General features: G+C 32.7%; 2 protein-coding genes across 6 annotated transcripts in view; one reads left to right on the forward strand and one right to left on the reverse strand.

Moving 5' to 3' along the window:
- The window catches only part of LOC125057091 (protein prickle-like), a 289,973-nt gene that overhangs the window by 12,616 nt on the left and 249,772 nt on the right, over positions 1-27,585 (reverse strand). The window lies entirely within an intron of this gene.
- On the forward strand, positions 12,983-16,279 carry LOC125057092. The gene is made up of 2 exons (XM_047660565.1): positions 12,983-14,940; positions 15,579-16,279. Exons 1-2 carry the CDS (start codon positions 13,064-13,066, stop codon positions 15,760-15,762), a joined length of 2,061 nt encoding a protein of 686 aa, XP_047516521.1. The 5' UTR covers positions 12,983-13,063; the 3' UTR covers positions 15,763-16,279.

Here is a 27,585-nt window from a genome sequence, read left to right on the forward strand (position 1 = left end):
TTGGAGTTTAATTTCGTCTGAGATTCTTTTTGATCGAAATAATTAATGTATTGTGTAGTTTTCAAATGATAGTGTTAATTGTCATTCGTAATAAACTTGACGTGTGTTTACGCTTTTACAGGCACGGTCATACGGACTGGTGCGACGCCATCTTGCCAAACGTAGACAAATATTCTTGCGGGTTCTTGAATTTGTGAAATTTGAATTTAAAAGCCAATACTTAATTTTCTATGGCATATTTAAGCAGATAATATTCAAATGGATGCAGAATTATTGTCGCAGTTGTGTCACAGAAACATAATCGTATCATTGTATATGAATACTTGACAAAACCATCAAAATCTTTGTTAGGCGTTACCTACGCAGTCTAAATCACCGAGACAAATACCTATGTAATTGCAGTTGCTGCTAGACACGTATTGGTTTCGAGGTATTTGGTTTTTTGTGTATATTCGCGACAGTCGAGACTCGAGACCCAAGCACGTACTACGCCTTCTGCGAAGTGAGCTGTCATTGCTTCGGTACCGTCCTTGTATTCATTCCTTATAACTTGTGTAAAGTATGAAACCTCTTTTGTATATTTACTTTTGTTTGGGTTGTTTATGGATATTTAAGGTGCAATTGATGTTGATTAAAAACGGTTTAGCGTAGTTGTTCGTTATTCAATTTTAAATTTAGAAACTAAGTTTGAGAGGTATATATAACATACTGGTAGATTATAAGAAATTTAATTAAGAAAATAATATGGTGACGAAGACAGACGAAATTTGAATTAAGAAATAGCATTTAATATTATATTTGAAGTCGCAATGATTAACGGTTTAAAGATTTTCTTTATATCCTAAATTATATAAAAAAGTAAATTTTCTCAGAAGACAAAAGTAATGAAGGCCATTTTAAAATTGTTTTCGAAGAATTCAAAACCTAGAACGGTCAAAACAATTCTTAAGTTAAAATATTTGCGTTAACCCACTTAAATAAAACGTGTATGTTCAATTAAAATACCGAAAAAATTCTGTAGTTTTGTTTCACCACGCCCCACGGCCTGCGCGCGCGCCTCCCGGCGCAATAATTTAGAACCTTTATATAGGAATGTGCTGAATTTGTTCGTTATTCATATGTTTAAATACCAAGTTTTATGTTCAGTTTTATATTCTTCTTTGTATAGTCTTATAAATTGGGAATATACCTATGATATAAAAGTTATCAGTCCTACTGTGCAAAGCGGGCGCGGCTACAGATTAAAATAGTAATTTCTACAAACTACTTACAATAAAAATAATAATCGAAACTCCTTGGTGATATATTTATTTTATGTCACAGGCAGGGTATAAAGTATATAGAATGGTTTTCGTTCGTAATTCAAATATAGTTCAAGATAAGTTTAAAAAGAGAACACTACGCTTAAGAGGCTGGAATTTTGAAACATTTTTGTTTATGGACAACCTGATGAGTGAAAAAAAATGTTGCAATAAATAAATATTTGTTTACAGTACAAAATCAATCAATTAGTACCATTTGAAGATTGGAATTTATAGACAAAAAATGTTAACAAAAACCTGAGAGAAAACAGATAAGGCCCACACTTTTAATTATCGTTTATCGGCGCGTTGTTTTATTTGGGCAGAGAGATATAGAGTTGTCGACCGTAGGCCATCGATACCATAGTAATCCATTTAATGGTTCTGTGACAGTTTTATAGCTCACGATTTTGCGTATTTTTTCTTGCATTATCTATACTATTATTATAAAGATATTTTTGTATGTATAAACTTAAAACTACTGGACCGTCTTTTAAACTTCTTTTACCGGTATAATGCATTATATAAAGTAACATAGGCTCTGTTAACTACTAATATTTAAAAAAAGAAGGGCTGCACTACAGTACAAATTTAAAACTAAGATAATAAAAGATATAAAAAATACAATTTATACAAAAAACTTAATGAAAAACAGAGAACAAAATAACTTTGTATACCTTATACATCTAACTCCCATTTAATAATAATCACTCAAATTGATTATTATTAATGTTGTTAATTATATGAATTTATATATACTTCATAACTGAGTATCTCGTGCACTGATCAAAATCTTTCATACGATTTGTCATATCGATCGTGTCGGGATCGTACGATTTAAACGCCACGTCTGGTCCAGTCTGTGTTTTTTGTGTGAAATAGTGCGATGCAGTGATTTCATGGAGACTCGTTCCCACATACACCGACCTCCGACTACGTTTTATGTTATTCAACACAAATACTGGACTAATATAGGTAGTACAACATCGATATTTTTGGTTGGTTATAATGGTTGCCATGGTAACAGAAATGTTTTGTCTGTGTTTTATTTGCCGCCAGATTTGATTTTGGAACATAGAAAAAATTTAACTGTCAGTGGTGCTACAACCTGTCACGTGATATTTTTTTTTTCTTCACAGGCAAATAAATCAGCCTTCTGTACTTAACATACCGTTTTGGATTGCTATGCCGGCGTGGGTAAGCCACGGTTTGAACCTACTACCACCGGAATGAGTGTCGCACGCTTAAGCTCCACCACCAGAAGAACGAGATTATTCAGTTTCAAGAAAAGTTATAGGTTACAAAATTGACATTTCGTGTGTTTTTGGATCCTTCATTAGAGGAAGAGATGCTCTAGGAGCTATTCTTCTATTGAAGAGTGCTGGCCGTGTGGCTAAGCATGCGACCCTCATCCTTGCGTCCGAATCACGTCTGTGCACCAATACAATTTCCGTTCTTTCTCTCACTTGCTCCTACGTCTCAATCCTTAAAGAATAACGACATGTGTCAGACCTAATTGTCTATGAAAAAAAAATCAAAGAAACTATAGTGTTGTAGATGGATTATTATTATTAATTCTTCTATACCAAATCTTGCTTCACTGACCATCGGTCAAAATCCTCCAACTCTTACGTACTGAATCAGTTGTATACTGTGACAACAAGCGATCAATATTGCCAGTTTATAAAAAAATTAAAATATGGAATAGTTATGTAGATAATATAGACTACAATTAAAAATATTTTAAAGTCTATGAAACGAATAGACACGACTTATTATTTTTTACTGCCGCATTGTGTTGAGAGGCCAGTCCACGTGGATAATTAGATATTAATTAAGATGCGACCGTTGTCTTAAACATGGACTTGCGTCATATTTACTTATAATTCCACGATTGTAGACTTGATCACCGACCGGACAGACGCAGAGCCTCCGTGGAGCCTACGGTAACATCCCGTGACGTCACCTCCGGCTTCCGCTCAGCTGATCCGGTCATCGCGTCTAGTGAAAGTCTTAGTCATGTACGGTTATGACTTTTGGACTTGTGAATATTAGTAATACCGTAAGCCTATTAAGACCTTACAAAATTCTGTATGGACCCTTGTGGATGAATAGGACTACTAGAAGAATATAGCGTCTATGCAATTACATTTTTTGGACTTTAGTTGGAAATAATATTATAACACTACTAGCTGACCCGGCAAACGTTGTTTTACCATGTATATTATTTCTAGGAAACATTTTTTTAGTGCAATTAAAATAAATATCTACAATAATTAAAGCATTTTGCTCGTAAAAGTTTTAAATTAGGGGTTGTTTGTATTCTGTATCATAAAAGAATAAAAACAAAAAAATTTACTACCCCTTATTCTCAGACTTACTCAATATGCAATAAGAATTTCATAAGAATCGGTCCAGTCGTTTCGGAGTATGGGGTCGAACATTGTGACACGAGAATATTTGTGTCATTGTGATGTATATATAGATATTTACATCACAATGACACAAAACAAGAGAAAAAAGAAAACAAATCGTGTAAATGGGCGGTTTTACTGCTGAAAGCAGTTCCTTTTTTTGTAGGTCTCAAGATGGAGGGGGGGACGGCTGGAAGTTTATATCATATTATTATAATATATTTTTAAGGCACGTTTTCCGCAAATATAGATACCAGGAGACAGAGAATACTTTTGTTAAAACGGTGGTGTAAAATTTTCTATTATATTTTATGAATTAATTTAGGTAATAGATTCTAGAGGCAAATATATTCTAAAGGCTTATAGTAGAGCAGTTTATAAACACAGATTATATCAACTAAAGAGTGGTAAGTCAACTGTCAAGGTTAACTAAACAGAACACATCATCGGACCACACCTCGACAAATCATAAAAATTACAAAAAACGAATCACCAACACTTATCACAAAAACGACAAATCAAACAATGATAGTAGCTGACCCGCCCATGGGCAATCAGGCAAACTGTTACACCGGCTACAAATTATAAGCGATCCGAAACAAATTCTCAAATAGCCTATTTCTGAAATTATTTTAGGCGGATGATACGAGATCGACCAAATATAACTTACGAAATGCAGATAATTTGTCGTTTTTTACATTTTACTATTATGGGTCTAAAATAATAGTATAATTAAAGATACTTGTTAAATATATGTATTTAATATATTATCTAAAGGACAGAGTACAATAATATAGCATTTCTTATTCTCTGTGTGTTTGTTATTAATGTCCTCATAAACGGATGTATATGACATGACGTATCTATATGACAATGTCTGTCGGGTCCGCTAATTATGAAGCTAATATTTATCATTTTCGTTCCCCGGTTTCCCGCGCTTTGCATCAATCATCTTCCCACCCTCAACTAGTGGGAGGCCGTCCACCACTTCGCTGACTGGTCCTCGGCTCCCCTCTAGGACTTTCTTGCCCAATATTTATCATTCATATTCAAGAACCACAAAACACACATATCTATTAATCATTTATAGTGGACGAAAACTACGACCACAAATAAAAATAAAATGAATTTTAGGCATCAAATTTGTCTTTGTCAAAGCTTCGTGCCAGACGCAACCAAATCCTTTATGAATGAAGTACAGTAGTCCTTGTATAAAAGCCTAAACAGAATTATAGATGAACGTGGCGATGTATAGGCGGCGTCGATAAAAGATTTCGGTGAAATAATGACAGGCTACAGAAGTTGCATAAAGAATTTTGCGCAAATATTGTCGCTTGCTAACGACCGGACCACCTGCGAAGCGATTCGGCGATTGTGAGCATTAGTTTGGCACATTAGGCAAAGTTAATTTGTTTAAAAAAATGGTGTTTCGGTTAACATTAATGAAATATTAATTACAATGTGTTTGTGATCTCAACGATTGATTGCCTATTACAATACCTATCCACTCCCTAACGTTGCGAAGTCATGATTTCTTCCATCTACCGCGCGGCTTGTAACAAATGTAATACTTATTTATAAATTCAAAATTATCTTTCCCAAAATTTCTAATAATCTTTCCCATTAGAAAATGCTTCATTTTAACTTTTTTAACGTTAATAACAGAAACATTATATATTAACAAATAAATAATAAAATAAAAAGCAACACGAAACAACCCCGAGAAGAGTCCTGATTGTAATCTATGGCCATATTGTTCTGCAATGAGCCAACTTTAGCCTTTGCCATAAAGGATTGGAGTACGCGATAATTAGTTACTATGAACTCGAGTGATACTAAAGAAATAATATAACGTATAAAGTCAATATAGCCAAGTACTGTCTGTGTTTTAAATTACAAATAGGTACGTGCAAAAAATGAATTTCTAATAACTGCTCAATCGTCAATAAAATTTGTTTGAATACCACTTACGTACGTTCATTACAATTCGCGCTTCAGGAAATACGTATACATAGCAATCTCTCGTTATTTATACTTAACAAAATAAGGTTAGGCCATAAGGCTTTTCAAACAGCCTCGCTATAGTAGTAACTGTAAGTATTTATATCACTTACTGATAAATGTATAATATGAATGGCCAATCATTGAATCCGTAAAAATTTTAAGTATTTTACTTTATAGTTTTTTAAAGCAATATTGTGAAGTTTACGTTAATTTTATTTTTGTCTACGTCCTAAACCGCTGTCCGGCGATGGCATATCCACGGCGGAACAGTGAGTCACGGGCGTCTGCGCGCGCAGACGAGGAAGTATGTGTGATCCTGAACACATCCAGCGCGTGCGCCGCATCGCTAACACTCACTCATTCATAGACCGGCTTTTATGTTTCCCGTATCACCTTGTCATAAGGGCATATACGGTCATATCTTTAACTGGAAGGCACAGTATAAAGACGCTAACAGTTTCAGTAGTTAATAGTAGTTCAGTTGTTTAGTTAAATTAATTGTTCGATAAAATGCCTAAAACAAATTATTCGGAATTCGGAGACTAAAAAATCTCTGGCGCTACAGTCTCATATTTGAATAAAAATTCTGTCTGTGCCTAACACACGCCCTAGGTTTCAAACGTGCTAGTGTACACGCTATATAATATGTTCGCTAGTATTCATAGTGTACATAGATTTCATAAGTGAACAAAATGTTTCAAATGTACCTAGATAGATTATATTCTTCTCTAATAAATAAAAAAATACATTTACATATAATATGTAAATGTTTTAATTGCTTTGCTTTGTTCCATTTCTTTTGTCTAAATAACTAAATGTCTTATGTATTTTTGCACTTCTTGAGCTCACCTTATCTAATTATTTTTCTCTCTCTTAGTGGTTGCCTGGAAGGTCGCTCGAAAGCGATTAGGCCGCTAGTTGCTCTTAATTATTTTAATTGTACTACATTTCTGTATAGTTGCAACGAAGTGTTAGTAAATAATAGGTAAATTAATTAATTTAAAAAAGAACTTTTTTTGTATTTTGTCCATCGTATAACATATACGATTGTCCATTTATCGTTTAATAACTACGGCCGATGCATCGCTAAATATATGTAAATGTCTCAAACAATATTCTTTGTTCTTGGTAATTTAAGAAGAGTTTACATTGACGTGTTTATTCAATTTCCAGAGCAATAAAACTCCCAAAACTCAACAATAAAGTGTTGCCCGACACAAATACCATTCACACAAATTCGGGTCGTGTTGGAATCACTCCAAATCGATTCTCTCCGCGACAAGACACTATTCTTTACTTTGAATTACTTACATTCCTTACTACTACTGAGAAATTTAACTCGATACAACGACTTAAAGGCTATACAAGACGCAAGACTTACGAGTTGTTGGCCTAATGGCTTTAACTTGCGACTGTCACCGCTGAAGTCGTAGGTTCAATCCCCGGGTGTGCACCAATGGACTTTCTTTGTATGTGCGCATTTAACATTCGCTCGAACGCTGAAGAAAAATATCGTGAGAAAACCGGTTTGCTTTAGACCCAAAAAGTCGACGGCGTGTGTCACAGGAGGCTGGTCACCTACTCGCTTATAAGATTGACAAATGATCATGAAACAAATTCAGAAATCTGAGGCCCAGACCTAAAAAGGTTGTACTTATTTTTTTTTTATGGCTCTGGCACGGTTTGTGCATTAGCCAGCGTCAAGTATAAGATTTTTATAATTCGTGCTTTTTGCCTTAGAAATTCGACCATGTCCTCCATGTACGGTTTAGGCACTCGCCCGGTACCGCACAACCCTCCCAAAGGCCGAGAACAAATTTTAAATTAAATTAAAACTTGCCCTCGAACCGGGAATCGAACCCGGTACCCCTCACCTAGCTGCCACTTAATAAGACCGCTAGGCTATGATTATTATAAATTTTTGATCGCCAGACTAAAAATTTATTATTTTATTACTAACAGTCCTAGACTCGACAGTAGAAGAACTATGACGTAGTATTTCTTAAAACACTTTTTGAAATGTCTAATCTTCAAATACTTGTAAAAAAATTAAATGTTTGCTGTTCAAATCGTGGGAAAATCGATGAAAATTCCTAAGTTTCTTATCATGATAGTTTTGTATTTACTTTGTGATTAGCGTATGGGTTTTCCATTGTTTCCTTAATTCTATGTTTGGTCAAGCGATGATGAAACGGCTTACATCACCTATTATCTAGACTAGCTTTTGCTAGCCTAGGTGTGTGTTTACGTGTTGTTCCCACGAGAATGTAAGTGCGTGCTCCTAATTCCCCATGCCTACTGCTGATCGAGGACAAATATTTGTTTTTATTATTATTAATTACTTAAGATGCCATGTGGAACCTGGTGTAATGATTGCAGGTTTACAAACATTGTGTAAAACAATAACTTGGCGATTAAAAAGAGTAACGGAGAGTTTATTGTATATTCTTCTCTTCCGTTCTACGCCCTTGATTGGAGAACTGGCAGTAACTGTAAAATTAGAAGCATTTAGCATTTAATATGTATTTCTTGTTGACTTTCATAAGTGTACATTGTGTTACCTAAATTAATAAATGATTTTGCTAATAATACTAATGTAACGAATGATAAAATACTTAAGAAAATAATCATGTATAGTTTGTAAGCTTTTATCTAGCAATAAGAGCATTGCAAGTTTTAGTTAGGATTATATTATCATTAGGATTATAATACATTCGATAAAATTAATTGATATAAATCCTTCTTATGTATACATAAATATTATACAAGAGGGTCATAACCATAGGCGACTAACATATTACTACTAAAATAACCCTGTGTTGGTTAGAGCGTGCCCAAGTTTCGCAGCCATAGGTAAGGCAGGGTAGAAGATGTTAAAAACTTTGCTCTTTATTTTTTTGCTGAAATCTGTTGTTTTCATAATCTTACTCAATATCTTTTCCATCTACTAACACTTAGCTATAAGTAAATACTAACAACATTTGTAATGGAAAATATGATTATTGAAATAAAAAAGGCTTTATGATTATTATTATACATATATTTATGTGACTGTAACATTATTTATTATCTAATCTTCCGGACATTTAAATATGCTTCGCGTTAATTTCTCAAGAATCAAGTAACACTCTTAAAATATGGTCTTTACGATGTGAATTTGATTAAGTAATTTAAATAAATGTAATTTATTGGGAAATAATACCCAATAAATGTTACGAGACCTAAACAAACAGTGTTCATATCGTACCGCGTTCGATCTCCAGAAATATTTAAAGATTGTTCACAGCGCAAACATTTCGTACAAGTCGATATAAGGGTACCAACAATGGGTATTCACGGGTCAACAAAACGATCCTATTCACTTTGAGTCGCCGGCTAATCCCCACAACATCGCATTCCTCACACAAGTCTAAAAAAAATTTAACGCCGCCGAGGTGTTCCTAGCTTCTTGGAAACGCGGAATTATAGACGAATAATAGAAATATTTGTCAGAGATTTTGAATGATGACGCAGCATTGATTCTGTAACATTGGAATTTCTAAGTACATTTTTCATACTTACCCGCTCTACACCCTTGACTTGCAAATTGTAAATTTACAATTAATTTAACTTTTTTACGTTCATAAGTGTACTTTTTTACCTATATGAATAAAGATATTTTGAGTTTGAGTTTGATACTTAAATCATTTCAGAGTTAATTGTTCCGATCCTATATCATGTAACTTGAATGTTTTTATTATTAAAAAAAAACCTTAGTCGGAGATGCAGTAATAGTAAAATCTAAAATATACGCTTCCATATATTTTTATAATTTTTGTAACATTTATTTTAGAAAAGATACATATACTGTAGATATAGCATTATATATTATGTGGTGAACTTTAATATATAAATGAAAAACAATATGTTTTTATTTATTATATATAAGATTTATTCTTACTTAATAATTTTTATAATATTGTACTTGTGAATTCAGTAGAGTTATAAATTAAAAATGTGAACATTTGTGATGTCAGCTTACATCAATTTGAAACGTTATTTCGGAGTGCGATGGTATTTGGTTAAAGGGAAATTAAATGAAAAATATTAGATGTAAAGCTAGTTATATCACGATATCAACCACATTGTTTATCTCTGAAGGGATTTAATAATAATATACCTAGTTTTGACGTTTAAATTTGTCAGTTGGTACACAAAATTATGAAGCCTTTAGACCAGTGTTTCCCAACGTGGGGCCCACGCCCCACAGGGGGCGATTGTTAAGGAGGGCTATTCGAAAATTTGTTAAAATTATTTTTTTTATATGTTTTACTTACTGTGTATCGTAAACAATTTCCTAGTATTTATTTTCCTTAAAATGAATATATGGTAGAATATTTTAATTTAACGATTTTTTTTAATTAAAAGTTATGTATATAATTATGTATGTTGAATAGCCATAAGAATTTTAGTAAAGCTAAGATGGGGCATGGCACAAAAAAGGTTAGGAAACACTGCTTTAGACACTACATTCCTGGCATAATAAAAAAAGCTCAATCCAATATAATAATGGTAACCTATGAATAATAAGATCAAATAAAAAATCTCCGGGTACAATCGTATAATGTAGACAAACTATTATGTAAATACAATGCAACAATCTCGTTCTGTCCGTACGTCGCGCCTTCACAAAGACATTCTTGTATTTCTCTTTCATTCAACCGAATTACCTTTTAATTTATATGGGACTAGTTCTCAAACTAATCTTTGATGACAATAATGTGAATCAAATGACGTGGAAGCGTGGCGCGCTTAGATGATTTCTAGTAAATTAGCAAAATATCGAGTTTTAAGATAAGACATTATACTTTTTTTATATCTAATATGAATATGTTGAAATGTCAACAGGAAAAACAAAACGACAAAATCCTAAGCCAACTTTACGGAATACGCAGAAACGTTAATACAATTTACTCCAATCTACATTCAGAGAAGCAATCCAATTTTTAAAATGAATACGAGTATGATTGGAAATTATACTAAATGAGAGAGTTCTCCATAGCAACGCCTTTCACGCAGAACCGACCTTCACCTTGCTTCAGTGTCTGCTGAAACAAATTGTTGACTTATCAAAGGCCTTTGATAGAGTCGATCACTTCAATCGCCCTGTTTCCATAGAATTGCGCGTCTGATTTGTGTCGAGTGTTTATCATATAAAGCAATCAATGTACACACGAAACTGAAGCTTAGAACCTAGTAATAATAATTTATAGACATCTCAAGTTTGTAGGGTATTACAAGGTAAGGTTTTGGGGCATTTACTTTATAAGGTGACCCTTTCAAGGGCGCCTTTTATTCCGTTCAGCGAATTTGTTTTTGTTCGTAATCGAATCACTATTCAAATGTTGTCGAGAGGAAATCGGTTGGAAGTCCTATGTTTAACCTAGAATGTGAAATACGAGGGAGTAACTGTTTACTATGAATTAATTTGTTTGTGATTCAACGTTATTTATTACCTATATTATCAACATTAAATTATTAGGGTGACATTCCTGAACTCCACAAGCGACAACAGTTGAATGACAGCTAATAACAATGCGATTGTAGACGTCAAGTGGAGCTGTGACACCAATAACATTAGATGACATAAGGGTAGTTTTTTCAATGAATATTCTATTGGGTGATTATCATAATATAACAACCTGCGAACGTGCCGCGCCCGTCGGAACTAATAAAAATGCAAACATAACATTGAAAATTAAATAAAAAACTAACAAAAAGCGTGTTGTGACGATGTATTATCTAAATAGGTTGTATAATGCGTCTCTAATATTATGCAAAGTGTTTATGTAAAGGCTTCAATGTGTTTAAAAGAAAAAGGTGAATGTGGATAGATTGCCGTTAAATATCTGATAATTTACTATAACGTTATTTGTTATTATTAATTTGAGTGAACATTTATTGCTAAGTGATAAATTTTTCTATCGATTTTCACGATAGAAAAATTTATGAAACAGAATTAATTAAATAAATAAAATTTTACAATCAAATTCTGGAAACCAAAACTAATTGGAACCTAGTCTCCCGGTTTTAGAGAGTATTTTTTTAAAGTAAAGATTTAACACCCCTTGAGACTTGATTTCACTATACAATTATCCAATCAACAAAAATAATAAAATGAATGAAAAGCTAAAACAATTAAACATGTCGCTTCTGTGTGGACAGTACGCATTAAATTATATTATCTTTGGTACATACACTGTTTTATTATAAATTTTTTGCGAATACATTTGAGTTCTCTTTTGTCTATATGGCATATAATATGTAATAAGATTATTTTTCTTTGACGAATACTCGAGGGGTGAGAATGTAAATCGAAATACCAAACGACGGTTGGTTCCTTTTGACTATGATTGGAGCATTTTGGATGCGTTGGCACGCGACATAATGCGTCCGAAGGTAACTTCTTTCATTTGCAATCTCATCCCCCAGGATGTTTCATCATCGGACGTCAAAGCAGAATACGAATCAACCCGACATATTTACCGATTACGGCAATTTTTGCCACACGCCACCACTATGTGAAACCAGCTGCCCACTAAAGTATTTCCGAACCAATTCGACTTAGGGTCCTTCAAGAAAACAGCGTACCAATTCTTAAAAGGCCGGCAACGCACTTGTGAGCCCTCTGACAATATGAGTGTCTATCACTTAACATGAGGTGAGCCTCCTTCCCGTTTGCCCCCTTTTATATCAAAAATGAGGATTTCTAAACATAATTATTCATTTTATACTGGTACCTTTCTTTATATTGGGTTTTACAAACTGCATATGAATTGAAGTACAATATAGGGAAAATTAAATCAAGTTTTTTACAAATTTATTATATTATAGAACTCAATACCATATTTCGATTGTTTATTGATGTGACCACACACCTCTGCGATTTTGAGGTCCTTAACTTTTTTATTGTTTTGTTAGCGGGTGCATTAGAGGCTAAACGTCTTTATTTGCATTTTTGTTATGAACCCTAAAATCGATAATTTATTACGAGATCACATACGATGCTGTATTTTTAATGCAATATGCTGTTCACTTTATTTCAACCTGTCAAAACAAACTTTGGAATTCTCTGGTGATATTTTAAGGATATCGTTGGTTCATATTGGTTTAAAGGAGGTTAACACATAGTAGGTACAGAAACATTTGACTGAGTTTTTTTTTAAATCTTTGAAAGTGACAAATGGTTTATTTTTGATGTTGACATTTTTAGCAATTATTTGAGTGATACTTTCAAAATCTTCGTAATATTAAAAGAATTTCATAAATGCTTGTACTAAAAATTCTTCATTCAATTTCATCACAATGTTACAAAGCGAATTTGAGTTAACTCCACAACTATCTAGTCCACATACTTGTGAAGATTCTGTCGAAAATATTATAAGGAAATATAGTTATATAGATCGCAGTAATAGAGAAATCAATAAAAGTAATTTTCTTAATTGTTCTAACCATATTTTGACTCCAAAGAAACCAACAACGATATCTGAAGAGACTGATAACAGTTTTACTTTTCTATCTAACAATAGAATATTTGATGATCATTTATATGATTTCATAGCAAACTATTGTAAAGAAGAGATTAGAAAAGAAGTTGATTTGAAGGTATCCTCAAATAGTTCAAAGAATTCAACTACGGGTGTTGGATGTCAGAAAGAATATGTGGACAAAGCTACATACTGCCGTCCCGTCTTTAATTTGTACAACCGAGACTTTATATTTAAGACCTTAGAACGAAATGCAAAGCTTACCCGTTTGATACAAGAGTTAATTACGAGCCATCAGAGAGAAAAACAAAACGAAATTTGGAATAATTTTATAAATGTTCTAAAAAGTAAACATAATGATTCTAAAATGTTTGATGAAGTTCCTGTTAATGAAGAAACGATGGGTAATGTTCGGAGTTCACAATTTAACGATGGTTGCCATGGACAAGAGCATTCATGTGTGCAATCATCAAAACAATGTTTACTGGACGATATTTATGGAAACTCCAATGAAATTGAAGATTTTATAAATCATAAAAATACATGTCATCAAGAGAAAAGTCAATATCACCAAGAGAGCAGTCGCTTGTTTTTGAGGAACCCGTTTTGTTATCCAACATCATCTGTGGGACGTCTAACTATGTTGCATAGAGAAAATGAACGTTTATCTCAGCTTGAGAAAGAGAAAAAAATAAAAGAAAAATTTCGCAATCGATACAAAAGTAGATATGATGTACACATAGAAGAAGACAAGGCTTTAAATGAATCAGTTCTCTTACACTCAAAACAGAGTAAACAGAGACATACGACTGTCCAGACAGAACACAATGTTTTGATATTGCGTAACTATCCACTAAGCGATAATAATCGTTCAGTCGTAGCGAGATCAGAAGAACGGGAAAGTTTATTAAAAAATACAACAAATATGGAAGAACTAACACAAAAATTTGATTCTCAACCAGAAAATTCCGTAAAAAACTTGACATTGAAAGAAATAGAAAATAAACTAGAGTTATTAATAAATTCTATCAATAGACTTATTGGTGAATTTAAAGTGAACAAAAACATAAAGACAGTGTCTACACAAGAGATAAATAACCATTTTAATCATTTAAGAAGTGTTGTAGTTGGAAGCAATATAAATCAAAAATGTAACGGTGCCAGTAAATATTATAGTAATTCTGAAAGTATTTTACCCACGGGCAAATGCAGTATAATTTTTGAGACAGCTAGAAAAGAAAATTCCGATCTAAAAAAAATCAATGAAATATTTTCAAGAGAACTAGGGGATAATGCTTCATCAAACAAAACGTGTGCGGTCCAGATTACATTTGAAGTTCCAACGAAAGAAACATCTACAGAAGTTACCAAGTCCCTCTCTAAAGCGCATATATTAGAAAATGATAAAATAGAAGAGATTATCATCCCTGAACCCTGTACAACCGAGAGAATTACGATAGCTGTAAACACCGACCCCTTGAATATTTTAACACTACTAAGAATATCAACACAGGCTATGAAACGCTTTTTGTCTTTTATGCCACATATTGATTATTATTATTATCTATCAAGATTTTATCTACCACAATTGCCAAGCACAGACCAAAATTTCAAATGCAACATCTGTGGCGCGAAATTTACCAAGGCTTCTGAACTCAGTTATCACATTCAGGAACACGATTTGGGAAAAGCGAAGTAAGTACAAATCATTTTTAAAAGCCAAAATATCTTTAACATATCTACTTATATTTTTATGCGCTGGCGGTAATATTGTGACCATTATGCAAATTCGTACATACAAAGTACATTAGTATCTTAAAATTGCACCGATCACATATTTTCAAAAGGGTATAACATAATATAATATAATGCATTTTTAATTGGGATAAACATTTAATAATATTAATTTTTAAGTCTCAAATCAATAGGAAAACTTGTAACAGAGTAAAGCTCATACATCTTTTAAATCATATATAAAAAATTTGTTATTAAAAAAAAATATAAAGACCAACAACGGTTCCAGGTGCTCGTGGAACTCTAGCTTGTACAGTAAATAAATCGGTGAGAAATACGGCATGTCTTAGGACAAATTGAAAGATACCTCCCTATGTTACGATCGTATTGGTTTTGACAAATGGGAGTAGCAGCGCTAGTCTCGAATTGAATCTTTAGTAGTAGAAGTAGACGACATGACTTAGTTAAAGACGCCTTTACCTACTTGCCTGTGAAGAATCAATGTGAATGGCCATATAAAGGTGTCATGGAATTTCAAATAATGCTTGTAAGGAATTGTATGTATTTAAATCATATGTAATAAATTAGTATATTTATAGAGACTGCTGTGTTTGCCGACACGTTCTTGACATATCCCATCGCCCAGTAAACATCTATAGTTGCTGTCATTGCGGGCAGTGTTTTGTGAGAGCTTATTGCTGTGAGCTTCATCAGAAGGCTTGTGGACGACGGCTTGGCAATACCCAAGGTGTAACCAACTCTAACTTGCTAATTCTAAGATAGTTTAAAAAAATACGAATTCACATAACTTAAAATAGACAAGAATTATATGACAATTAGTTTCATAGACAACTATTTACATTTTGTTTTGTTTATTGACATTGTAATGAATAAATCACAGATTATATATCATTCTTTTATTCTGCCCTAAATTGTTTTATTAGAACAGAATAGTCAAAAATAAAGGCTTTAAACTTTTATATTTACGATAGTCTATGTACGGATATCCCATACATACACTTGTTTATGTTACAAATAAAGTTGCCAATATGATTAAAGTTAGTATAAACAATGATAAAAACAAACTTGTGAGATTCAAATGTTTTTTGAAAAGGGTTCGTTATCGCATAAATTAATTAAGGTAGTGCTATTAAGTTATATTAGGATTATTTGGACACATTTAAATTGATTGTATAATTAAAATGCTTCTGAATGTGATATGGCGAATATTTTATCGCTTGTTTATTAAAATGAAATTAACGATTCGCATTAATGGCGATTGTAATAAAGATATCTCGGAAATTATTTAAATTTTTGTTTATTTATTCACCTGATTTTACAACTTTATTTATATTTGGTGGTTAACACACATGGATGAGGTCCTGGGCGAAATTGCCGTCAAATAACTTTTGGCTTAAAATTGATACTAATAAAAGTGTCATGTCATGCAAACGTCAAACGACTCTACTTTGTTTTTTTCTCTATGGTCTACGGCTCTGTTGCCGACGAAATTAGTTAATTTTAATTATTGGCCTTCATCTCCGATTTAATAATAAACATTTTGGAAATCTTAAAACCTACTTAGATTTAATTTCTTACTGTATTTAGTTTCGAACACTTACAAGAAAACTATAAACTCAATGAGGAAATATCACTTTTGAAAATTATTTTATTTGTTGCATTGTTTGTTTACGTGCCCACTTTGGGATGTGTATTGTATTTTGTTAGTTCGACACGTTTAATTTTTTTGTACCAGAACCGTAGAGGATAATTGGGAGAGGCTTTGTCAATGGTCCTTTGTGGCGCCGACTCGCATCCATCATGGTTAGGACCAAAAGTGACCGTAATATATTAGCTAAGGCTCTTCATACGAGATTTCAATCTTAATTTGATAGAATTTTTAGCCTTTGAGTGAGTACTTTTTAACATACAATACTTTATTAAAGTCTAACGATTGCTGAAAAACACTCGAAACAAATTATGAAAACAATCGATTTAATTTTAAAATGTCAACTGTCATTTAATAGAATTTGACAATTAGTTAACGAATCTGTATAGTCAAATCTTTTAGTTTTATTACATTCAATCGATGACATTCACTCATTGTATTTTGTAATATTTAATTCTAAATATTTTAAATTAACAAAAGTTAATGTTATCATAAGTTTAAATCTTATTTCAATGTGGTTTCGTGTTTTACTAACACGTCATTGATTTGACAGAGAAAACTCTGACATTTGACAAAGCAATTTGAAATACGAACGATCTGTCAATCACAAATTCTTTAAAAACTTAATGACGAATGTAATACGTATATACAGCGTATAAGAAGCCTTCCGTATTCTTATGTAATAGCCGTAAAATTATCGATACATCTCAATAGCTGATACATCAGAGCGTAATTACGTTCAGTCGACAGAGCGTGATAATTCAATCACCCTGCAGATATCAATGGCATATGTGGTCAAGTATGAGTTATCCGAGATTCCTTTACAGCTGGACTTGTGTTGGACTTTGTCTTCGTGGCGTTCTTATAGAATGTATTTTTGGTACAAACTTTACGTTGAAAATAATTACGAATGTTTCATCTATGTATAAAATAAAATTTGCCGATTGACTTAATCAAACAGGCTTTGAGAAAAATGGGCGATAAAATTTTACTTCATATGTATGAAACAACTGTCCTGAAATACATGAAACTTACACGTACGTACGCTAGGATCCTGGGCGCTTTGGTTTCAGATTCTATTTCTTGATTATAATATAATAATTGTTAATTGTTGTTGTGTTCTATTTCTTAATTATAATATAATAATTGTTGTGACACGGCGTCCATTTTTGGGTCCGAGACATGCCAGTCTCCTCACGATGTTTTTCCTAAAAAGTGATGGTGCACAGCCGTGTCTTAAACACACGACCTCAGTCTTGAAAGTCGCACGCTGAAGACACTAGACCAATAATGATAAAAGTCCTCAACTATATTAAATAACTAAAAAGTTAAGAGCGAACAAATCTCAATCAAGATTTAAACAAAATCATAATCGTGACGTCGAGAGAAAACTAAGAAAAAACAATGTTAGAAATCAATTGTCATTTGTCATTTATATCAATGCCTTCCCACGAAACAATACTGACAGTTTCACTTAAACAGATGCGCGTGCGCAGCGTGCTTAACAGTTTGCACTAGGAAAAAGTCGTAATAAACGTACTGTCCGCGGACTATGAGGACTATTAGTTTTTTATAATTACACCAGAATATATAGACGAAATACTTAATCAGAATACAAAAGAAATGATAGCTAGATTTAGTACGTGATAATGTAATTAAAAACAATAAACATATTTCTTGATTTTTACTGTATTTTGATGTTTTTGGGGAAATTATTATGATATTTTGAGTGGCCCGGGAAGGGAAATGTGAAATCTCTGTTTGGACTCCATTTAGAGAAGTTTTTTATATTTTACCAAAAGTATGAGTCCGGTTTCAAGATGATAAATGAACGCCACGTGAACATTTCTTATGAACGAAGAATGACAGATTTTAGAAAGCATTAATGAGTGAATGCTTCTAAATGAATCTATGATACGTATTTCAATCATTACTTGATGGCTTAAGCGATTTCTAATAGGTAATATATATCTAATATATTAAGTGGCGCTACAACCCTACATGTGTTCTGGCCTCAGATTGCATCCTTTGATCAGTTTTGTTGCATACAAGTGAGGAGAAGTGATAAGTAGGTGATCAACCTTCTGTCTCACACGTCGACGATCTTTGGATTTGAGATATGCCCGGTTTCCTTACGATGTTTACCATTGTGCACCAATGGTGCCACCATTGAGCGCCAGCGATCGAATCTACGACCTCAGAGATGAGAGTCTCACATTGCAGCGACGGGCCAACACTGCTTTATAATAAATCTGAAATGATTGTTTGTTCAGGTGAAAACGTCTCAGGAAGTACAGGTTCGAATGGAGAAATTCTTTTTGATACTTCATTTATCGATGAAGATATCCGCTATCACACAGCAAGCAGAGAAACCAAGGATCACGTTGTAGATATTTAAAGATCAGGAACTTTATAAGATCCGCTTAGACCTAGAAAGTCTAGACAATAAAATAGACCCAGATTTCCCACGTCTCTTCGTAAACCAGTGCGAATATCGTTACAAATTGTGTATTTGTCAAAGCGTTTTGGGAACTGGCCGTTACTCTAATATTGATAAGTACGAATTTAACCGTGAAATTAACTATTAAAACGAATTGGTTTTTGTTAGTTTTTTAGTTTACATGTTCCGCATTTTTTAAATATCTCATAGGACATGGTTTTATTGAAAAGCCATTTTTACTGGCGCTTTTTCAGTCAACCCGTAACTATGGACGCGAAATTTTAGCTTATAACTGATTGACAATTTTGGTATTTTGAAAGTAGTGTTTTTATTTATGTTTAGCGATAGTCAAGTTTAATCTCGATTATATAGAGTTCATATTTTTAACATATCGTAACTTAAGGATATTTTTTATATAAAAGAGCAATGTTAGCCTAGTGGCTAACGTATGGTACTCAACCCTGAAGACATGCGTTCGAATCCACCACTATGTGGAACCAGCTGCCCACTGAAGTATTTCCGAACCAATTCGACTTAGGGTCCTTCAAGAAAAGAGCGTACCAATTCTTAAAAGGCCGGCAACGCACTCGCGAGCCCTCTGGCATTGAGATTGACCATGGGCGGCGGTATCACTTAACATCAGGTGAGCCTCCTGCCCGTTTGCCCCCCGTTCTATAAAAAAAAAACTAATTACGATTGTACCGTTAAGGATAACAGCATGACATACTCACAGATAAAAACGTTTTTTTTCTCTCTGTTTAATGTTTTCGTTTGTATGGATTTTTTTTTAAGTTTCGCTTTATATTTTAATTTGTAAGAAATTTAAAAGAATTTTTACTGTAGTATTTAGTAGTTGTACTCCTTTATCTTAATTTATTTCTCTACTGTACATTACCTGTCCACATCGTATTCCTAACTTTCGTAATAACTGAAATAATCGTGATTCATATGCCCTTTCACATAACAACGTTTAATTGCTTGGTGTCGTCAATTCTTCGTCTAACTAATTAAAAAAAACCTTACAATAGTTGCCTGGAAGATCTCGCTTGAAAGCGATAAGGCCGCCCCTTGCCCTCCTTATTATTTAATTATTTTAATTGTACTAATTGTATTTCCTGCAACGAAGTGTATGTAAATAAAATAAATAAATACCCGTAGTTTATTTATAATGTTTAAGCAATAATACAAAAAAGTTACTCCCGCGTATTGATTTTGACATACGGGAAGAAGACATACTTAGACAGACAAATCAAGTAATCAACGTTTCTGAGACCAAAGGCTTCATACCAAAGCTTTAAACAGATGCAAAGAGGACGTATATATTAAGAAATTTTAAGAGCATTAAATTCTTAAGTATCTTTAATCTCAAATCAATAATGTTATCTCAAAACAAACAGGGGTGATTTCACCTGTATCATATCTTAAAGACGTTTATCTCAAACACCTTGCGTTTATCAAAATTCTGTTATCACTAGAAGCTCTATTGATAAACGGGGAATAAAATTGTATTGCGCACGCGTCGTATAATTTTTCCCATAATTAGTATATATATAAATGTTTTTTCAATGTTTTTCAATGTTTATTAAGGCTTAGTTTCTCTGTCTAAATATTTTCATTTATTTCAATGTCATATCTTAAGAAAATTAACTCTTCTGTCTGGCACATTTCGTCCATTTTTGGATTTGAGACTCACGATTTTTTTCTGCGTGAGTGTTACATGCGTACATAGCAAGTCCGCTGAAGCTTCTATGCCAATACTGCTTTTTTGTATCATATATGTGATCCAGGAGGTACGAGAGCAGGATAAATTTAACGTACCCATAACAACTTTGTTGGTTAAAGCGAGAGGGTCGGGACTGTAGCAAGTGGAGAACCGTGGTCTTCGGGAAGGTGGCGTGATAATATAAATAATATTTATGTAATCACATTCAAATCGAGATATATAAAACAAATAGGTATATAGTTAAATACATTTTGATAATATTCTCAAACAGTTAACTTCTTGAAATATTTCCAATATAACTTAGTGGTTCAATAACTTAACTTGAATACCCTAGACATTGACGTCATAAAATTAAGCTGAATATAAGCGAATCATTTTATGCAAATGCATGCATTGCATATGCGCAAAGGCATTTCCATGGTTTCCGTTAATACGAGGAATGGCCGGCGCCTGGCGTCTACTGGCGGGCAAGTTAACACGAGCGCTGACAATAATGAGATGGGTATATAAAAGATATATATTCTTTATCATTTTTGTATAGATTGTGTTACAACTGAAGTATAGAAAATTGTTATTTATTATTTTTAGAGTTCGCTCCGCCGTCCTTTTTCGTTATTCCTTCCGTAGCCGAAAGCAATACAATACTTCTACTACTACTACTTACTTACTTCTAATCTAAAATTATACCTATTTATTTAAAGTGTTTTATGTATACTTATGAACCATTTACTGCCAGTTCCCAAATCAAAGGCGTAAAGCTGCGTGTACGCCCGTACACATAATTTTTTTATAGAAAGGGGCAAACGGGTTCACCTGATGTTAAGAGGACACACTCAAATGCATTACTAGCCTTTTAGGAATTGGTACGCTCTTTTCTTGAAGGACCCTAAGTCGAATTGGTTCGGAAATACTTCAGTGGGCAGCTGGTTACACATACCTACTGGTGATGCGCGGCAAAAACTTCCTTAGAAAACGCTCAGTTGTGGAACAACGGACGTCGAGGTGGTATCTGCAATGCCATGCTTCACTTGACATATTGAAACATGTCTTAATAATAAAATAACAAGTTAACAATTATTAGGGATGGATGGATCATGTCCACAAATAACAAGTGATAACGGCTATGCAAAGTGGTTAATTTGTAATGTTAATGTGACATCCGCGGTTCGAGCCCGACTGAGTCACTGTTTATTGATCCGTCGGAAACACTCTACTTTTATTTGAGACTAAAATAGATCATGTGACGTAATTGTATCATACAATATGTCTATAAAATAAAACTCTCGAATGAAATTCACAATAAGATCACACAGTTTTAGTTTCTGGGTCAAATTGACTTTACTTAATAATTTACATTATAAGTCAAAAATCAAATATTCATATAGGTAACACAATGTACACTTATGAACGTGAAAAAAGAAATAAACATTAAATGCTTCTAATTTTACATTTACTTAATGCATATGATGACAATAATATCAGACTGCCATATTAAAAAAATATAATAATAAAAAAAATACAATACAATATTAAAAAAATATAATAATAGATGGTTATTCTTCGCAAATAAGCGATTTATTATGGTTTTTAATAACAACAGATTGTCCAAGGTCCGTTGTACGAAGTTATTCCCGTCAACTTTTTAAAACATACTTTTTTTAATTTATTAAAGATTCTTTAAGATGACAAGCTCTTGTGAACAAATAAATTCGTTCTTATAAGACTTCTTTCAAGTATAATATTTTAATCTAACCACGAAAACACACTTCCGAACAATTATGACGTATGTAATAGACAATAGACATTTAGAATAATAAACACGTCGATATACAATCTGCTATTGTTAGGCCTCTTATATTGTTCTCCTAATTTATGGTTCATTTCGATCAGAATCTGTACTGTTCATCACGGTCATAAGAATAATAAAGATATTTGAATAATCAAAGAGGATAGATAAATACAGTCGCATTGATGAACTCAATAAGGAAACTAAAAGTTTTATATATAGAACGAAATTATCATTAAGTATTAGCAACTGAATTTATTAGATGTTATGGTAAACGTTTTCATATAGTAAAAGTTAAAAAAAAGTTTTTGTACATGTTAGGTATACCATCTTTGTCTTTATATGTAGTATAATTGTTTTTTGTCATATTTAATTTATGTTAGCCGTAATTAAATAAATAAATATTCGTAAACATAAATATGAATATTACGTTGTTATATTTTTTCCCTCCAATTCCTTTGTTGCTAAGCAACCCGCTTGTCATCTTTCTCATCATCTTTTATCTTGTCTATTCCTAATAGCCACATAAATTAAAAATAACCAAGGAGGTTAGTGCGCAACTATCACACCTCGTTATATAAAACAATATCAAAATTATCTCTAAAAGCTTTATTTCCAAAGGTTACACAATATGTATAAATATATTACAAAATTGTGAATAATCTTCGACGAATTAATTAAGCCATTAAGTTAAGAGATAATGCAGTTTGGCGAGATGCTGCCGAGAGCCGGTTATCAGTAAATTAAATGTAACGCGGGTCGCCCACCGCCGGGACCCTGATAAGAGATGGCGCCCTAAAAGGCCTTCATATAGAGATGATGGAAGTGACATTATCAAAAAAAAAACTTATTGTTGAAGATAATGAATTATTCACTTCCATACACAAATATACAGGATTGACAACATACTTAACCTACATAGTAACAATAATAATTGAAAATGAAAACAAATTTACGCGACATTTCATATATGTATATAACTGTACATACTTCATAACTTGTTTTATTCAAATTTTTCAATAAAAAAAGGGAAAAGTGCTTTTTGTTTATTTCTAAAGTCTGTTTTGCTGAATTAATGTTATTTTGCTTTTATGTTTTTTTCACACTAAACTTATTATGTTTTTATTATTCGATACACATTTAAATATAGCAGTGACAATTCACTAATCAGCACCTAAACTTTTGTTTTTTATATGTATGATATTATGGTAACGAAGTATAAATAAATAAATAAAGTGTTTGAAAAGTGATATTCAAAATAATGAAACCTTTTTTTGACGAATAAAAATAAATATCACTTCCATAATATTTATATCTGCGATATAGTCCGGCGCCTCGACATTTGGGTGCGATCACTTCGATGGTTTTATTCCTTTCCCCCCTCCCTTCACCCTTACCCCGCAAGATCCGATGAGATGCTAAGCGACAATCATTGTATTGTGTTCTTGGAACAGGTTCACGACATACTTTATCATGGATGAGGCATATCTATGTGATATATTGGAGAAAATTATATATAACACTCGTTTGAAGGATGACATCGTAAAACCGGCATGCCTTAATCAAGTGACATGTGTGAATTACAGATATATGATCTATTGTCTATTACGAAAACGAACGCAATTTATACAGAAATTACAGGGACCAAGACTAAGAGGTTGTAGTGCCTTTTACGCTAGAACCTAAAATATTGTGTGTAATTTGTAAAGTTGGACATAATATTTTATAGTTGTTTAAACACGATGGATAGATAGTAACTTTTTAAATACTTAAAGTACCTATCTATGTTTCATTATCAGACGTCAAGGCAGAATACAAAATACCATCCCTATCACCTCGACGTCCTTCAAGTGCTTCAAGAAAAGAGCGTTTCAATTCTTGAAAGGCCGGAAACGCACTTGCGAGCCTTCTAGCAATGTGACTGTCCATGGGCGGTGGTATTACTTAACATCAGGTGAGCCTCCTGCCCGTTTGCCTCCTATTACATAAAAAAACCTAAACAATAATATGGTGGCCTAGTGGCCTCAGCGTGCGACTCTCATCACTGAGGTCGTAGGTTCGATCTCCGTATGTGCATCAAAAGACTTTCTTTCTATTAACATTCGCTCGAACGGTGAAGGAAAACATCGTGAGGATAATGGCTTTGCTTTACCAAAATGTCCACGGTGTGTCAGGCACAGGAGCCTATTAGACGAATGAACATGAAACAGATTCAGACCTAAAAAGGTAGCGCCACTGATTTATTTTTTTATTTAAAACATCTATTGTATGTTTAAACTAAGAAAATATATTCTAAAATTTTGCCGTGTCCATATTCGTTTTGTATTCACACAAATCGGAATGTATCCACAAATAAATAAAAACACAAATATCGCTATCTGATCTGGAGATAATGCATTGACCCATTTCGAGTGTGAATCACTCATTAACGCAGACTTATTTTCGCTTAAAAAATCTCGTGGAATGTGAACAATTTTATAATTCTTGTATGTTTTTAAATGATCCCTCGACTGCGTATGTCTGTCTGTTTGTATTTAATGGTTTGCCTAAACCTCAGGAATCACTCTATCGTTTGGTGAAAACTTTACAATAATCCGTTCTGTAGTTTTTGAGATTATCGCGTTCATACAGACAACAGAAATACAAAATTTCAATTCGATCCAAAATTTATTAAAGTTTGCTTTATTTATTTCGTAATCCAACAGCGAACATAATAAAAATAACAAAAAACAATCACACTAAAGATATAGCTGGAATACGTGATACAAAAAGGAAACATTTACGAAAGGAAAAATTCAATGAAAATTACTAAATTCATTTAACTACTACTTTGGCTGCGTTGTGTGGTGGTGTGTAGGTAAGGGTATGAACATGAGGGTGTGTGTGAGGGTTTGCGCAAGACGTAGGTTATTTAGCGCTATGGATATTTTTAATAATCCTTTTTAGCATATTTTATATTATTTTTAATTAATAAATAAACGTTTTAAAATATATCGATAGAGACAGACAAGTGAAGTAAAAAGATTTGATAAAAATTAAAAAATCAAATCAAATTCAAATTCGATTAAACAATCAAAATACTAGGCCGATTGCAATTAATATGCCTTTAGGAAACGTTAAATCCTAATCGGTCATAGTAATCAAAAATGCCCTAACAATTTAGTTACACTATTATTAGGAATTAGGTTTTCTAGTTAGAATTATTTTATAAGGTCTAAGTTTTGATATAGTGTTGTGCTCACTGCTATTTGGACAAAAATCACAGGTACATTGTCACAAATCAAAGTATCGCTATATAAAAACAACTATTAAAGTACTAGATATACGTAAAAAAATCTCTATGGGTACCATACTCAGTTGAGTATTGTATAAATTAATAACATAGAAATCTTTAAGTTATCGTCATCAATAGTAGTTAAAACTAGCCTATATTCTGTTTCAGCAATAACGAATTTTGCTCACTGCTTTATTCGAGATTTCATCCAAGTAGGTATGGAAATTTAAAAGTCTAGTAATCGATTTACAAATGCAGCTGAAAGCCATCAAATGGTGGTAGGTGGCACAGGATAGGGAGCGCTGGAAGTTTTCCGTTTCGGTGGTTAAAACTCTCTTTGGGTTACAGAGCCAACGGAGTAAGTAAAATAGTAGTTTTTTTAGACAGATACAGTTACGAGAACAGTGAGTATAATTATAAGAAAATTGTAGTTAAAAAATTGGAATTAGTTATAATAGTAATAAATGTAGTTACAGATACAAAATGAATCCACAGATAAAATATATTTGCATACATTTACTTATCAATACATATATTTACAATTCAATAAATACATGTTACTAACCCTAGTATACCAACATAGTATTTTAGAAGTATGATACGTCATCGTCGGTCACTCTTACTAAATGTAATGGGGTTTCAACATTAGTGCTAGTAAAAGCAGCCATTAACTGCGTACTTGCGTGATATAATTTGATGTTATACTGTTTTAATGAAATACATTTTAGTATAGCTACGAAACCTACACACAAATTTTGATATAAAATTGCCATTTTACTTGAAAATCAGGCAATTTTTTATTTTCGCTTTTCTTATTACTTTTAAGTTAAGTTTATTTTTAACAAAATTAAAAAATCTAGGAAACTTCATACGGACTATAAACTCATTTAATTTAAAGGGGGTGCAATGTTAATAAATTGGATTCATTTCGTATCCATAGTTAAGAAAAATCTTTAAAATTTTAAAATAGTAAATTTCTTAGCATATAATTACAACTTAGGTTTCTAGTAACCCTTATGATAATGGTAGTTTATCTAAAAACTACAAGTTATGGTTACATAATATATATACTATATTTACCACAATTATATAATATATAACTGTGGTAAATATAGGCTGTTACATAAGCTATAAATCCTATTTCATAGTTCACTTGTCAAAGAGCCATGGCCCGTGATTATAATTTACACCTGTCTTGTCACGCAACCCGCTTTTAGTATTTCTATGGTAGAAATCTATATATATAAAAATGAAACCCGTTTTCCGTTGTCACGACATAACATGAAAACGGCTTGACCGATTTGTCTGATTCTTTTTTTATAATATTCCTTGAAGTACGAGGATGGTTCTTACGGAGAGAAAATTAAAAAAAATTGAGTAAAAAAGTGTAAAAACAACACTTTTCTATATTCCCATACAAAATATTCGTAATAATATTTAAAGGCAATTTGAACTTTAATACCATATCATAAAGTTCAAGTGTTAGTGGCGGGGTTCCGGGAAGGTAAATTTTTATTTTTTGACATAATGTATTTGTTGTCTTATCAATTTTCATTTTTTTATCTTACTAGCTAGACCGGTGTCCCGAATAGCAGAATAAGTATTTAAAATAAAGAATCGACTGTTAGGCGGTACGATGTTCGCCAGGCCAGCTAGTTGCTAATAAGGATAATGCATATCAAAATTGATTCAATCAGTTTAAATAAAAATTTTT

The sequence above is a fragment of the Pieris napi genome, chromosome 16, assembly GCF_905475465.1.
Source record: "Pieris napi chromosome 16, ilPieNapi1.2, whole genome shotgun sequence".
In the NCBI taxonomy this organism is placed as follows: domain Eukaryota; kingdom Metazoa; phylum Arthropoda; class Insecta; order Lepidoptera; family Pieridae; genus Pieris; species Pieris napi.

Excerpts from the sequence above, each read along its gene's own strand:
- LOC125057092 (XM_047660565.1), top strand. The coding sequence starts at position 13,064 with ATGTTACAAAGCGAATTTGAGTTAACTCCACAACTATCTAGTCCACAT. Across the intron at positions 14,941-15,578 it reads CACGATTTGGGAAAAGCGAA|AGACTGCTGTGTTTGCCGAC; the intron begins GTAAGTACAAAT and ends GTATATTTATAG.